We start from the raw sequence: 14327 nt of genomic DNA, 5'->3' as shown, positions 1-14327 counted from the left end.
GCACAAATGTTTGATTTTTGTTTGGTTGGATTTTTTTATGGTTAGTGTTGTTCACTTATTGACAATGAGGAATATGTTGGCAAATCTATGGCACCCTTTGGGGTGCAGATCTCAGATCTAGGGGAGAAGCGCTATTTGTTTCGGTTTTATAATAGGGTGGATACTAGTTGAGTGGTTAATGGTGCACCGTGGACGTTTAATAATCATTTATTGGTTTTTCACAAGATGGAAAGGAATGAAGATCCGATGCAAGTTGCGCTAATTTATTCATTTTTTGGGGTTCAAATCCATGATCTTCCATCAAGATTTATTCTTTGAAGTGATTGCAAAATAGTTTGGTAATTTTATTAGGGGTGTTTGAATAGTACGATTCAAGGAAATTTATTAGAAGGGTGAAACAATATTTGCGTATTCTAGTGAAGATTGATGTACGCTTGCCACTGAAATATAAAAAGAAACTTCAACGTTCTCCTGGTAATATTATTTATGCAAAATTCCAATATGATAAACTCATATTATTCTGTTTTTATGTGAATGTCAGAGGCATGGGGATAGTTTTTGTCTAGTTTGGTTGAATAATGATTTTCAAGAGAGAGATATGGGATGGGATATTTCATTACGGGCTTAGATGATGAGAGCAATTGCGACGTTGAGTATTTAGCTGTGAGAGGATAGGGGAACGAAAAATTGGGAAGGGGGAGTCGAAAGGTCCTTTAGGGATCAAATGGGTAGGGATACTATACTATTAGATTATAAAAAGCAAATTAACCAGGTCTTGGGTATAAATTTGGAAGGTAATTTGACTATGGAAAGAAAAGAGCGATTGGATGGGTCAGTTGGGCATGAACAAGATTTGATGGTGCACAATTTAGAAGAAAATCCAGTAGCATGTCTCGAGGGTAAAAAGAGACCGTGACAAATGATTTCTACTATTAATGGTTCTTGTATTTCGGATGCATTGGTGGTAACTGAAGAGAGTATGCATGCTCTTCACTCAGAATTATCGAAGTTACCAAAGGGCAAGCTGACCGGCAATAATGAAACTCTTATGGTAGAATGTTCATGGGTTGGGGAGTCCGTGAACAATTAGAAGGCTTCAACATACGCTAAAACTTAATCATTCTCAATTTTTATGGAGACGAACCTGGATTCATGAAGGATAGATGGTGTTCGTAGAAAATGTGGGTTCTATAACGAAATTGATGTACCAGCTGAGGGTACGAGAGGTAGGCTTTGTTTGGGATGGAAATGAGATGTATCTGTAAATTGAAAGAGTTTTTCGAAGCATCCCATAGATGTGGAGATTCAAGAAAACTCAGATAGGGAAAAATGGAGGATGACGGGTTTCTATGGCTCTCCAGATGTGAGGGGTTGATTAGAGGTTTGGAATCTTTTAAAATGGTTTGGTCAAGATCAAAGTTTGCCTTGGATGGCATAGGGAGATTTTAATAAGATTCTTTAGTCCTATGAGAAGAAAAGTGGGTTACCACAGGAGGAATGGCATATGAAGGAGTTCCTAGATATATTGACTAAGTGTCAACTAGAAAATTTGGGATATGAAGGACCATGGTTTACATGGGAAAAAGGGAACTTTGCATAAAACAACATTAGAGAGTGGCTAGATAGAGGAGTGGCGAACTCGACTTGGTGGTTGAAATTTCTTGACTTTTCTCTTTGCCATTTGATACATTTGTTTTTTGACCATTGTCCATTCCTTTAAACTATTAAACAAGAGGATATGGGGAAACCACGGTACAAATTTCTCTTTGAATCATGGTGGACTTTAGATGAGTCTTATGAGCCTGAGATTCATAGATTGTGGAGTGCCAGTAGGGGGATTGTTCTTGAGCGTCTGAAATTTTTATGTTTAGGTTTGCAGAAGTGGGTTGATTCGTTGAAAAATAGAAAGAGGAGTAATATAGAAACGCTTCAGAGAAAATTATGTGATTTGAATTTAGGGATCAGAGATGAGATGAATATTATGGAGCTTTTAGATGTAAAAGTGACGCTCAATTTGAAGGTAGATAAGGAAAAATGTTATTGGGAGCAAAGGGCGAGAGCTAATTGGCTAAAATTAGGGGATCAAAATATGACATTTTTTTATTGGTTTGAATCTCAACGTCATCGAACAAATCGAATTAGGGGGTTACAAGACGAGGATGAAAGGATTTTAACGGAGCGAGGAAAGTATGTTAAATATAACGAATACTTATTTCTATAATCTATTCTCATCTCAAGGTTCTAGCAACTTGAATCATATTTTGGAAGGGATGACACAATGTATAACGGATGAGCAAAACATGATTTTATCATCAAAATATGAACTGGAAGAGATTCTTACTGTGCTAAAAGAGATGGCCCCAACTAAAGCTTCGGGTCTTGATGGTATACCCGCTTTGTTCTATCAGAAGTATTGTCATATTGTAGGCTAAGATATTGGTTCCTTTTGTCTAGATATTCTTAATGGAGGCACTTCCTTATTGGAGATCAATCGTACTCACATTGTTCTTATTCCAAAATTGTAAATCCAACCAGGTTAGTGCATTTTCAACCCATTAGTCTATGTTCGGTTCTTTATATTAGTCTATGTTCGGTTCTTTATAAAATTATCTTTAAAATAGTGGTAAATCGATTCTAGAAAGTGTTAAATGATTGTATCAATGAGGCACAAAGTGCTTTTGTTCTAGGTCGACAAATCACATATAATGTTCTTTTAGCATATGAGGTTTTGAATGTTTTCAAAAAAAAGTGAAAAAGAGGTTTTTTTGCATTGAAACTTGATATGAGTAAAGCATACGATAGAGTGGAGTGGATGTTATTGAGGGAAGTAATGCTAAAAATGGGTTTTTTCAACTAGTTGGGTTTATTTCATTATGGAATGCATTAGTATGATTTCTAATTCCGTAGTGCTTAACAGCGAAACAGGAGAGGTCGTTACACCAGCTAGGGGCCTTAATCAGGGTGATCCACTTAGCTTTTATCTTTTTCTAATATGTAGTGAAGGTGTTTCAGCCTTTATGAGATTAGCGATGAATGATGGATTATTAAAAGGGAAAAAATCTATCGTTGAGGGCCAAAAATATCTCATTTATTATTTGCCGATGATTGTATTCTTTTTGGTGAAGCCACAAGAGAAGGAGCCTTAATCTTGAAGCAGATTTTGCAGGAGTATGAAAGAAGTTGGGTTAATGTGTTAACTTTGATAAATCAGTTATTTTTTATAGTTCAAACATACAAGAACAAAAAAGAAGAATGATCTCTGAAGAATTAGAGGTACGTTTTTCATTAGACCTAGAAAAATATTTAGGTCTGCCTAATATGGTTGGACACAAAAAGAAACAAGCTTTTAATTTGTTGAAAGATCGTATGCTAAGTCGTATTAAGAGGTGGTGTGTGAAGTCATTATCATAGGGAGGTAATAAGGTATTTATAAAAAGTGTTCTTCAGGCCATCTCTACTTATGTTATGTCCTGTTTTCTTTTACCAAAGTCCCTATGCTTAGATTTGGAAGGAATTATTAGTTGATTTTGGTGGCAAAAGCATGGGGGAAAGAAATGGATTAATTGGTGTTAGTGGTTGAATTTATGTGATCTCAAGGAGAATGGGGGAATGGGTTTCCGAAGTTTAACAAAGTTTAATTTGGCACTTCTAGCAATGCAAGGCTAGCATTTAATGACTAATACAAACACGCTATTAACAAGATCGCTAAAAGTAAAGTATTACCCGAAGTCGAATTTTATGAGTTCAAACTTGGCAGCTTACCCTTCTTATACCTGGAAGATCATATGGTCTGCAAAGGGATTACTCCAAGAGGGTTTGTACAGGCGTGTGGGTACTAGTTCCAAAATTAATGTTTGGACAGAGGCTTGGGTTCTTGGATTGGATGGGCACAGAATTCAGATAAGATCTACTGGCCAAAATATAGTAAATGTCTCTGATTTAATTGATCAACAAATTGGGTAGTGAGATTTTTAGTTGATTACCAATATGTTTAGTGCTGAGGAAACAAGGAAAATTCTATGTATTCCTTTAGCACAGAGACTTCAGGAGGATACGATTGCCTGGTGAGGAGAGGCGCCTGGGGTGTTCCTGATTCATAGTGGGTACAACATTCTTATATAAAATTCATTTTTATTTAAGCCTTATACTGGAATCAAATAAATTATACAAATTTTTTCAAGAAGTTGTGGAAACTTAACCTACTGGAGAAGATAAAAGTTACAGTCTAGAGGATTTTTCGAAATTATATTCCTAATTTCTACAACCTCTACAATAGAAGGTTAGTGGGTCTCCGGTGTGCCCAAGGTGTTTGAATGACTCAGAAACTCTTGAGCACTCGTTTCTGGATTATATCACTACAGTAGAAGTGTGGAACAAATTAAACATTTACTGGTATATGGAGTTCACTGTTATCTTTTAGGATTGGCTTGATAATTTATTTTCTACCTCATCTAACTAGATTTGCAGGATGGTGGGGTGTACCTTTTGGGTGTTATTGATTGAAAGAAATAAATATGTGCATGATGGAATTAAAAATCAGGCTCAAGTAATAGTAGAAATGATTAAAGCTCAATTAGAAGAATTAGATGCCTTAAACAAACTGTTACTTGTTGCCCAAGTTGAGATTGTAAGATGGAGGCCTCTAGAGAACGATTTCATAAAGATAAATTTTGATAAGGCTTTTCAAGCTCATTCCCTGAAATCATGTTCGGGGATTGTTATCAGAAATCAAAGGGGGTTGTTCTGGGATCAACAATAATTATTAATAATCACATACCAACGGGGTTTGTTGCGGAAGCTATTACATATCTCGAAGCAGTCCGATTGGGCATTGATTTAGAGTTTCAAGATGTGGTGATGGAAGGCAATTCACTTACGGTGATAAATAAACTACAGGAAAACAGGAAAGATGATTCATGCATCAGTGCTTGCATCTTAGATCTAAACTCTTTGAGGGAGAGATTTAGAAACTGTGTATTCTGACATATTCAAAGGCAGGGGAACCAAGTGGCTTATCTTTTGCCCACTGAAGGATTAAGGGGGGAAAGGAATACTTATCTTCTTAATGGGGTGCCAGATTTTATAGAGGAGGCAGTGGAGAAAGATCGATGGGGAACAATTGGGGGAGTATCTTTGGTACTGTGAAATGAAAATCGAGTTTAAGGTATTGTTGGGTTGCTCACTGATCGGGGAAAACAATAGTGAATGGAAGTAAGAGCCAGGAGGAGAAAATAAATAATGGTGATTTTCAGGCCATTGTTGAACGCTTCTGATTCTAAAAGCCATAAGGATCTAGTTTTGGGAAAGGAAATATTTGGAAATAGATTTTTGATTGTGATATGTCTTTTTAAAAGGCAGAGTCCATTAATTAGGCTGGTTTTAGTTTTCCATTTATTATGGTTGTTGGCCTGTTTTTTTTATTTATTAATATACTCCAGCTGTGTTATTTCAAAAAATAAAAATAAAATGCGAATGAGTTAAAAAGCAATAATCTAATAATTAAATTTGTGAAATACTAATATTAAAAGAATAATGGTAATTGAATTTTAATGAATTCATGTGAAATACATAAATGTGTTAACAAAATATGATGATGGATGGGCTAGGCTGTCCACCCAAAAAATAGATTTTGACAAAAAAATGAAGCTCGTTTTCTAAACAAGCTGGGTCTCAGGTAAATTTTTTTTAACCTGGGTCCGACTCAGCCCGAATAAATTAATTGTTTTTTAACAAAAATTATCTTGCTGTTTTTTTTTGTTGTTGTTCTTGGTGTTTTGGAGTTGTTTTTGCTGTTATTTTTGTTGCACTTTTTGCTGTTATTTTTGTTGTTTTTGCTGTTTGTACTATTATTTTTGTTGTTTGGGTGTTGTTTTTTGTGCATTTTTTATATTGTTTCGTTACCGTTCTTAATGTTGTTTCATTGTTGTTTTTAATAATATTTGGATATTATAGAACTTATGTGTTGTTAATTTTGTTACTATTTATTTAGTTGCAACTATCTTAGTATAAAGAACTTTTAAAGTATTTTAAATTTGTTTATTATTTTAATATTTGTTTTAATATTTTTAAGTGTATTTGATATATTATAATTTTTTAAAATTTGTTGTATGTAATAAAATAATCTAGAAATAATAATATGGGCTAGGTTAGATCGAGTCGAATTTGGCTTCTATAATTCGATTTAGGCATGAACAAAATTTTAAACGTATTTTTTGGACCGAATCAAGCCTAGACCTAAAAAATTGGCCTAAAATTTTGTTGAGGCGGGCCCACGACCAGTTCTAATAGAGAATTAAAAAAAGAAAGTATAATTATGTATAGTGTAAGAAAATTGTACGAGATAAGTATGCTTAAATAACATATATAAAACTTTATTTACATTTAATAGTTTTATAATAATATTTATAACTTATAATTTATTAAAATTCCAATCCAATGTTATATATAATTTTAAGTGCATGAAAATTTAGGTAAAATTACATTTAATAGTTTTATAATAATATCTTTGTAATGATCCAAATTCGCTCATGTGAACGTTTTAACAAATAATACAATCATAAATTACATAAATATTTATTTGAAGATATATTTTAATTCAAAGATATTTATTAACTTAGGGTTTGTTTGATTGACGGAATTGATTTTCCGAAAAATCATTTCCAACTTTTCCAGTGTTTGATTGGCGGAAAACATTTTCCATTTAGAAAATGAACTCCAAAACAAGGAAAAATGGGTTACATTTTAGGGAAAATGTCTTACCCTTTCAATTTCCGTAAGACATTTTCCGTGCTCTCCTCTCTATCGCCTCCTTCATTCCTTCCTTCATTTCGGTAGAAAACCGCTTCATTTATCGATTTTCCAAGAATTTGTTTTTTAATTATTCAATACTTGTTTTTTAACACAATTACAAATAATTTATTTGATATTAGTTTTTTCAATTTATAACGATTAATATTGTAGCTTAATAATTGAGTATTATTATAAATAAATCATTGCAATATATGTAAAAATAATTTAAAATATAAAATTTATTAATATATATATTAATATATGTATAAACAACTTTTCCGAAAAACATTTTCAAAAATCAAGCAAAGAGAAAATATTTTACATGATTCAATCAAACACCGAAAATATTTTTCAAGAAATCATTTTACGAAAAGTAAAACATTTTCCGAAATCATTTTACGGAAAATATTTTACTGGCAATCAAACAGACCCTTAATATACAAAGCTATAAATATAAATTTATGTCTCAGTGACAATAAACTATAAGCAATTAATTTAAGCAAGTAGCTGGAATATTGCCCTTGCTAAAATTGGGGTCCAAGGAAATTCAATGTTCTTAGGATGGTGTTAGAAAATGGGAAATGGTTCTGATTTTTAGTTTGTAATTTTATGTACTATTAATGGTGTTAGTGTGAGTCATTTTGGGTTACTAGAGGTACATTTTACGGTTTATATTCATGATTTATGATTATCCTTTTAAATAATGTCATCTTCAAAACTCGAACTTTATTTTCTTATTGAAAGTGTAATGTGTCTTGCCATTACATTCAATCACTTGTTAGTTTACATCAATCTTTATAGTTTAATGTTAATTAAAATAAATTATTTTAATTTAATTTTTTATGTCTTTAATTTTTGTTGAGAGGTTTTCTATGCTATAAACTATAATTTGATTCTAGTTCATTTTATTAAATGCAAATATTTCAAATATAAATATTACCACTTTATTAATTTTAAATTTTAAATTTATTAAAATATAATGTACCTTCGTACATTGCACAAGTTTAAAACTAGGTATAATTATTTAAGAAAAATATTTATTGTATTAAAATATTTATGAAAATAATAAAAGTAAAATTTGATGCATTTTTTGAAATAAATATTTTTAAATTAAAATATATGGGTGTTCTTAAATTTATTTAATAAAATATATTAAAATTAATTAAATTCATAAATTAACTTCTGATATCGATTAAAGGCCCACTTGAATTTTTTTTAAAAATAGGCCCATTTGATTAGACATTGAATTACCAAGTTGCCTCAAATTTACAGAAAAGGGATTTGAACACGTGTTTACCAATCCACTAAGTAGTACACAAACTAATGGAAACCCACTTGTAAGTTTATCAGAATTCCCAGGAACAGTCAAAAGTCTGTTTGGAATTTGAAACCTCGACCCTCTTTAAAGAGACGTTATAGGCTTTTTAATTCCACTTCGTTTTAATAATGATTTAAATTAAATTACAAAATTTTAAGCAAAACAATTTTAATTTTATTATTTAAAAAAAAAATGGAAAACCCCTATGCTATTATTTACTCTGTGTCTCCATTTGTTGCTTTGAACTACATCACACATACACGAACACACAGTCCTTTTCTCACTCTCAAAGGAGGAGCCTTTCACTTTTGTTTCTCCCAAAAATCTCAAATTTAAGCTGAACCCCATTGCAATGTTCTGTCTTTTTCTCTATATTTAAGTTGAACCATGAAATATTGTTGCATTTAAGCTGATCTCATTCATTAGATTTCTGTGTAAGTCTTTTTCTTCCATTTAAAGTTCTGGGTTTCTTTTTGTTTCTTTTTTTTTTTTTGGGGGGGGAGGAATTTGGCAATTGCTTTTCTTATCAAATTGCTGTGTATTGGTCATTGTGTTGTTGGTTTGAGCCTGTATGTTTATTTGTTGTTTGTCAAATAATTGTTTTCTTTAAAGGATTGTGCCCTTAAAATATTTGAATCTAGTCTTCTTGATGGATGTTGAATTAAATTGAATTGCTTGCTATATTATAGGGGCAATTTCTCTCTTTCTATCATTCTCAGACAGCCTTTTATTTGCAGATTTTATTAGAATTGGGACCTAAGGTGTTTTTTTGGTAAAATGAGAGTATGCAATTAGTTTCTACAAACTTTTTTTTTTTTGTTAATCCCCCTTGGTACCATAGGAACTTCATCTGTTAAAGCTAATTTCAAATGGTATGATTTTGTAGAGATGTTGATATAGAAGGGCTTTGACATTGTAAGTTGCTTGTCACCGGAAAGTGTGGGAATAAAAGAGCTAAATATCTTAAGCATGAGTGCATTGTGATATAGATTTAAGATGGTGACAATGTGATTTTTGTGTTCATTTCATATTCTTATATTGTCTTGTTTGTTTGACAAATTTTAGCTGTTTGAAATTCTGCCAAGTCAATGGCTTTTAACATCCTTTTTAGGGTACCAGATAGATATCTGGTCTTCCATTTCATCTGATAAAATATTGGCTGAAATTACAAAGAAAGCTCCTATCTTGGAGTGTTGAATGGCATGCATATGCTTTTTAGAAAAAAAAAGTCAGAATTTCAATTTGGTCCATACTTAACTGTTTGTTGTGTCTAATAATGTCTGCAGATGGATTTGGCTGGTGGAGTGGAGTTTCTGTTTCTCTTGTATCATTTGCTTGTATAAGTTAAGCAGTTCAAATTCTGCTTTTACACAATGGGGGTTGACAAAGAAGGACCGAAAAATGGAGGTTATGTCGGTGGATTTTTTCAGCTATTTGACTGGAAAGCGAAATCTCGGAAGAAGTTATTCTCTAGCAAGTCTGATTTTCCAGGTATAACTGTCTTCCCTATACAGATAATAATGCAACATGTTTGTTGGCTTGCATGGCAAGCATATGCAATTGTAAATTATATTCTTATGCTATAATACCATCTTTTTTTATGTTTGCTAATGTTTTCTTTCCCCTTCAATTTTTTAGAGCGATCAAAACAGGGAAAGAGAAATGATGGGAACTTGCCGATGACACGACTCCATCTGGTGAGAAGTAGCAAATCTCACTTGAATTCAGGGTTGATCCTTTTACACTCTTGAACAGTAGCACTTCAATCGAGATTCCTTTACAATTGTTGCTGTGATTATTGCAGACTGATGAGGATGAACTTGGAGCCGGGACAAGCATAAAGGGAAGTAGCGATTATAGTTGTGCTTCCTCAGTCACAGATGATGATATGTATGGTACTAGGGCCCCTAGTGTGGTTGCCAGGCTTATGGGATTAGATTCATTACCCACATATTCTGAGCCATACTCCACCCCTTTGTTTGACACTCAATCTCTTCGAGATGCTCATTTCCGGAATAGAAACCTTAATTATCATCATGACAAACTAGGAGTTTATCCTGGAGATCTTTTCAGTAAGATTGAGGGCCCTGTGAGGAACTTTATGGAGTCAATGCCTCAGAAGACAGTCAGCAAGCCTATAGAGAAATTCCAAATCGAAAGTTTGCCCCCTAAGGCAGCTAAAACAATTCCCATTACCCACCATAAACTTTTGTCTCCTATCAAGAGTCCTGGTTTTATTCCGATTAAGAATGCGGCTCACATAATGGAAACAGCTGCACGAATTATTCAGCCTGGCCCACAAGCCGCAACTAGAGCCAAAATGCCTCAGGTTGGTTCGTCCTCAGTGCCAGTGAAAGTTCGTGATTACAAAGAAAAAATGGAGGCTGCGCAAAAAATGCCTGTGGTCAGATCTTCTTCTGTGCCCTTGAAAGCTCAAGATTTAAGAGAGAAAACAGAATCTGCACATAATACATCGAGGCTCACTGAAAGGACTAGAAGGCCAGTTGAGTCAAATGCGGCCAAGTATCTTAAAGGACAATCTTTGAACAAGAGCTGGAATGGATACATAGAGACAACATCACCCAGGACTTCTGATACTGAAGAAATTTCTTCTGCTTTAAAGAATAAAGGGAGGTCGATATCACTTGCAATCCAAGCTAAGGTCAATGTGCAGAAAAGAGAAGGATTAGCTTCTAGCAGCAACCGGAATTTGTTAGGGTCGAAAGACCAGAGTGAGGTTAAGTGTAGTCAAGCCTTCAAGATTCAACCAAGTACTCAAAAGAGTTTGCATAAGAAACCTTCAATGCACAATTCTTCTAGTGTACTCAGGCAGAACAATCAGAAGCAGAACTCCATAGCCGATAAGGACAAATTACCTTCAAAGAATGCGGGTGCCAATTTGCACAGTAGAAAAGTGCTCTCTGGGGATTCTGCTTTTGCGCAACATAGAATGTCAGTTAAAACTGTTGGAAACTCCAAAACTGGCTCGAGGAAGTTGGGCTTAGTTACAGCAGATAGCGAAAAAGGAGGTCCATATTCCAGTACAAAGAACCCGAGGAAGAAAAGATCAATAGATAGGGATTTCCATTTTGAGAAAAATCAGGTTGTTGATAGTTTGTTGATTGACAGAAACCAGAAGAAAGATCATCCTGTTACAGAAAGGAACATCAGCTGGGTTGAAGATAGCAAGAAGAAAGGCATGGATGTTGTCTCATTCACATTCACAGCCCCGCTTACCCGTTCAATGGAAACATCTCAGGTTTCTCAGAAAAATAACAGCTTTTGCTTGGATAATCGGGGTAAGAGATTGTTGCTTGACACTGAGAGTCTGAAGTTGCCTTCATCAGGATATAATGTGATAGGGGGAGATGCTTTAAGCATGCTTTTGGAACAGAAGCTAAGAGAATTAAGTAATGCGGTTGAATCATCTTGCCAAAAGTCTCTCAATTCAGGATCACCTTCTAGTTCTACATCATTTTCACATGATTTTGTGCAAAGCACTCCTAATGCTTTTAATAGCTTGCCCCAGTTGCATGATAAACTTGGTAGTTGTCACAGTTCTGATCTTTCCTGTGCTGATTTTCAACTGCTCGGATTGAAACACAAGCTTCAGGTAAAAGATTTAGCATTTTAATCTGCAGCTTGATTGTGTGTCACCTTTGAGGTTTTAATGGTTAACCATTTTTCTTCTCAAGCATGAGAGACTGTTGTTATCAAATGCATCAAAACTATTTCATGAATTGATATTTAACACTGTTATGGTACATTCAGGGAGGAGTTGATGAATGCAGTAGCAGCCCTCTTGATGCTTGGCAACCTAGTCCAGTCTCTATCCTTGAACCGACGTTTTCAACTGAAAGCTGCAACTCTTCAGATAGCACTGATAGTTTCAGTATAGAAGGTAAAGCTCGTGGCTTACCCTTTATGTTCAATACTGAATCTATGCTATAAGTTTTTCTATGGGTATACTAAAGCCCGGATATTATTTCAGGAAGTAAGCAGTGTTCATCTGTCCAAGCTCAGGAAGTTCTTGGGCTAAGTTCTTTAAAGAAGCTACGCTCACTAGAAGCTGATACAGAGTTATCAGATTCTGCTTCCTCCATGTATTCAAGAACTGTGGCTAAATGTAATGAAAATATTGTTGTTATGTCAGAATCCATGAAATCATCCAACTGGGAACTAGAATATGTGAAGCTGATACTGTGTAACGTGGAGTTAATGTTCAAGGACTTTGCCTTAGGCCGTGCTCGTGAAACTATAAATCCTCATCTCTTTGATCAGTTGGAAAGCCGAAGTGTTGGATTTGGACGTGATGGTGAGTCGAGGCTAGAACGGAAGGTACTATTTGATTCAGTCAGTGAATGCATGGACTTGAGATGCAGACGGTATGTTGGTGGAGGATACAAAACGTGGACAAATGGGATGACAATCCTGAGACGAAATGAGTGGCTAGCTGAAGAAGTGTACAAGGAGATATGTGGGTGGAGAGGTATGGGAGATTGCATGGTGGACGAGCTTGTGGACAAAGACATGAGAAGCCAACATGGAAAGTGGCTGGATTTCGAAGTAGATGTGTTCGCACTAGGAGCAGACATCGAGGGTCAAATACTGAATGCCTTGGTTGATGAGATGATTAGTGAGTTCTTGCCATTTTAAAAGCTTTGTCAGTAATGGACGGTGGTTGAGTTTATGCACATGGAAAATGGGTTGGCTTCTTTAAAGTTGATGATGCAGCAATCTGTATATGGGGGGCGGGGGGCGGGGGGTGGGGGGACAATGAGGGCCAAATATTGAAAGCTTTTTTGGCAGCTGAATATGATCATCAATGACAGCCATGATGTACTCTTTAAGCATTTAGTTTTGTTTTGTCACTGCAAAATTTCTAGTGTATGTTGTTTCTCTTCATATATATAGAGAGAGAGTTATCATCCCTTGGGGATCTTATTCTTGTAATCATGAAAGATTCTTTAAAGTTAATTCTTCAAACTATTGTGAAGTCTCTCTTCAAGTCAATTTAATGAATCACCAGTAAAATAATAAATGGAACATATATATATATATATATATATATATATATAAAATTAACTATACAAATGGTCACTAAATTATCGAAAGTTAAATTATGAATTTATGATCACTTGCATTATTTAATTGTTATATTTTGATTACTCCATAAACTTTTGCCATCTCCCTAATAAAACAATGACGATAGCTCTAAAAATATTCTAAAATAATATTATTTTATTTTATTTTATTAAAATTCATAAATTTATTTTCTACCATTATAAAAACATTTTTAAAATATATGATTATGCAAATTTTAAAAATAGAATTTTATAAAATTCTGATAAAATTTAATCGGATTTAATCCTATACTTCTATATGATTTGAAAAGAAAATATATTATTATCCTCTATGTAGACCTAATAAATCATAAACCCACGTTATATTTATATTTTTTTGTGTGTCATAATCATGATTAAATTATAAGGATAGGATTTTCGAGATTGAAAATAAATTTTCATTACACACAATACAAACATCTTATCATACGAAGAATAATGACTTATCAAATCAAGTTAAAATGCACTAAAAAAATAATTATAATTACGGTCACATAATTTTTAGAACGCTTTTATTTTGGTCAATAAAATAAATTTCTTGTAATTTCGTCACCTAACTTTTAGGGTGTTTTCATTTTAGTCACCCAAGTGTTAAATCTCTAACAGTGGTTGATTGTACACACCAAATCATATTTACACTTTTATTTTGGTCACCTAACTTCTAGGTCACTTTCATTATGGTACCCAAAAATAAAAACTAAAATAATATGCATTAAAATTTATCAATTTATACTTGTTTATCCCTTTCTCGAAAGTTCTAAATTTTTTCAATATTTAAATTTTAAATTTTAAAACATCAAAATCAGTTAAATAAATTATTGAAATTTCTTATCCAATATTGAAATTAATTAAATTAGTTAATTTAATCTCCCTCTAAAATTTAAAATTTTATTGTATGTTTCCAAATTAAAATCTGTAATGACTTGAAAGTCAGTAGTGTCAGAAACGGTGGTTTCGAAATTCTGTATTTCGATGATAGAGTCAGTAAATATTAATAATTAATATTTACAAGGGTACTATAGTATTATACTGAAGTTTGGTCTAATAATTTTGATTATTTGGAAAGCTAGACAAGGTATAAGTGTATCGGTTCTAAA

The 14327-nt window shown here is 33.5% G+C and overlaps 1 protein-coding gene and 1 long non-coding RNA gene across 3 annotated transcripts; one reads left to right on the top strand and one right to left on the bottom strand.

Moving 5' to 3' along the window:
• Positions 1-4550: 4550 nt before the first annotated feature.
• Positions 4551-5331, bottom strand: LOC128033617 (uncharacterized). Its single transcript, XR_008189595.1, has 2 exons — positions 4778-5331; positions 4551-4696 (listed from the first exon to the last, which is right to left on the bottom strand). It is a non-coding gene; the product is annotated as an uncharacterized LOC128033617 (long non-coding RNA).
• Positions 5332-8327: 2996 nt separating this feature from the next.
• Positions 8328-13103, top strand: LOC105777354 (uncharacterized). Of its 2 annotated transcripts, none has more exons than XM_012600585.2 (6): positions 8328-8541; positions 9394-9598; positions 9746-9804; positions 9912-11720; positions 11879-12008; positions 12099-13103. In XM_012600585.2, exons 2-6 carry the CDS (start codon positions 9481-9483, stop codon positions 12761-12763), a joined length of 2781 nt encoding a protein of 926 aa, XP_012456039.1. In that variant the 5' UTR covers positions 8328-8541; positions 9394-9480; the 3' UTR covers positions 12764-13103. The 2 variants fall into 2 exon arrangements, with proteins under 2 accessions (XP_012456039.1, XP_012456041.1); XM_012600587.2 differs by lacking the exon at positions 8328-8541 and adding an exon at positions 8618-8676.
• The last annotated feature ends 1224 nt before the right edge of the window (positions 13104-14327 follow it).

Source organism: Gossypium raimondii, chromosome 10 (genome assembly GCF_025698545.1).
Source record: "Gossypium raimondii isolate GPD5lz chromosome 10, ASM2569854v1, whole genome shotgun sequence".
Taxonomy (NCBI): Eukaryota; Viridiplantae; Streptophyta; class Magnoliopsida; order Malvales; family Malvaceae; genus Gossypium; species Gossypium raimondii.
Note: the sequence above shows the minus strand (reverse complement) of the source record. Positions and strands in the feature narration are given on the sequence as shown.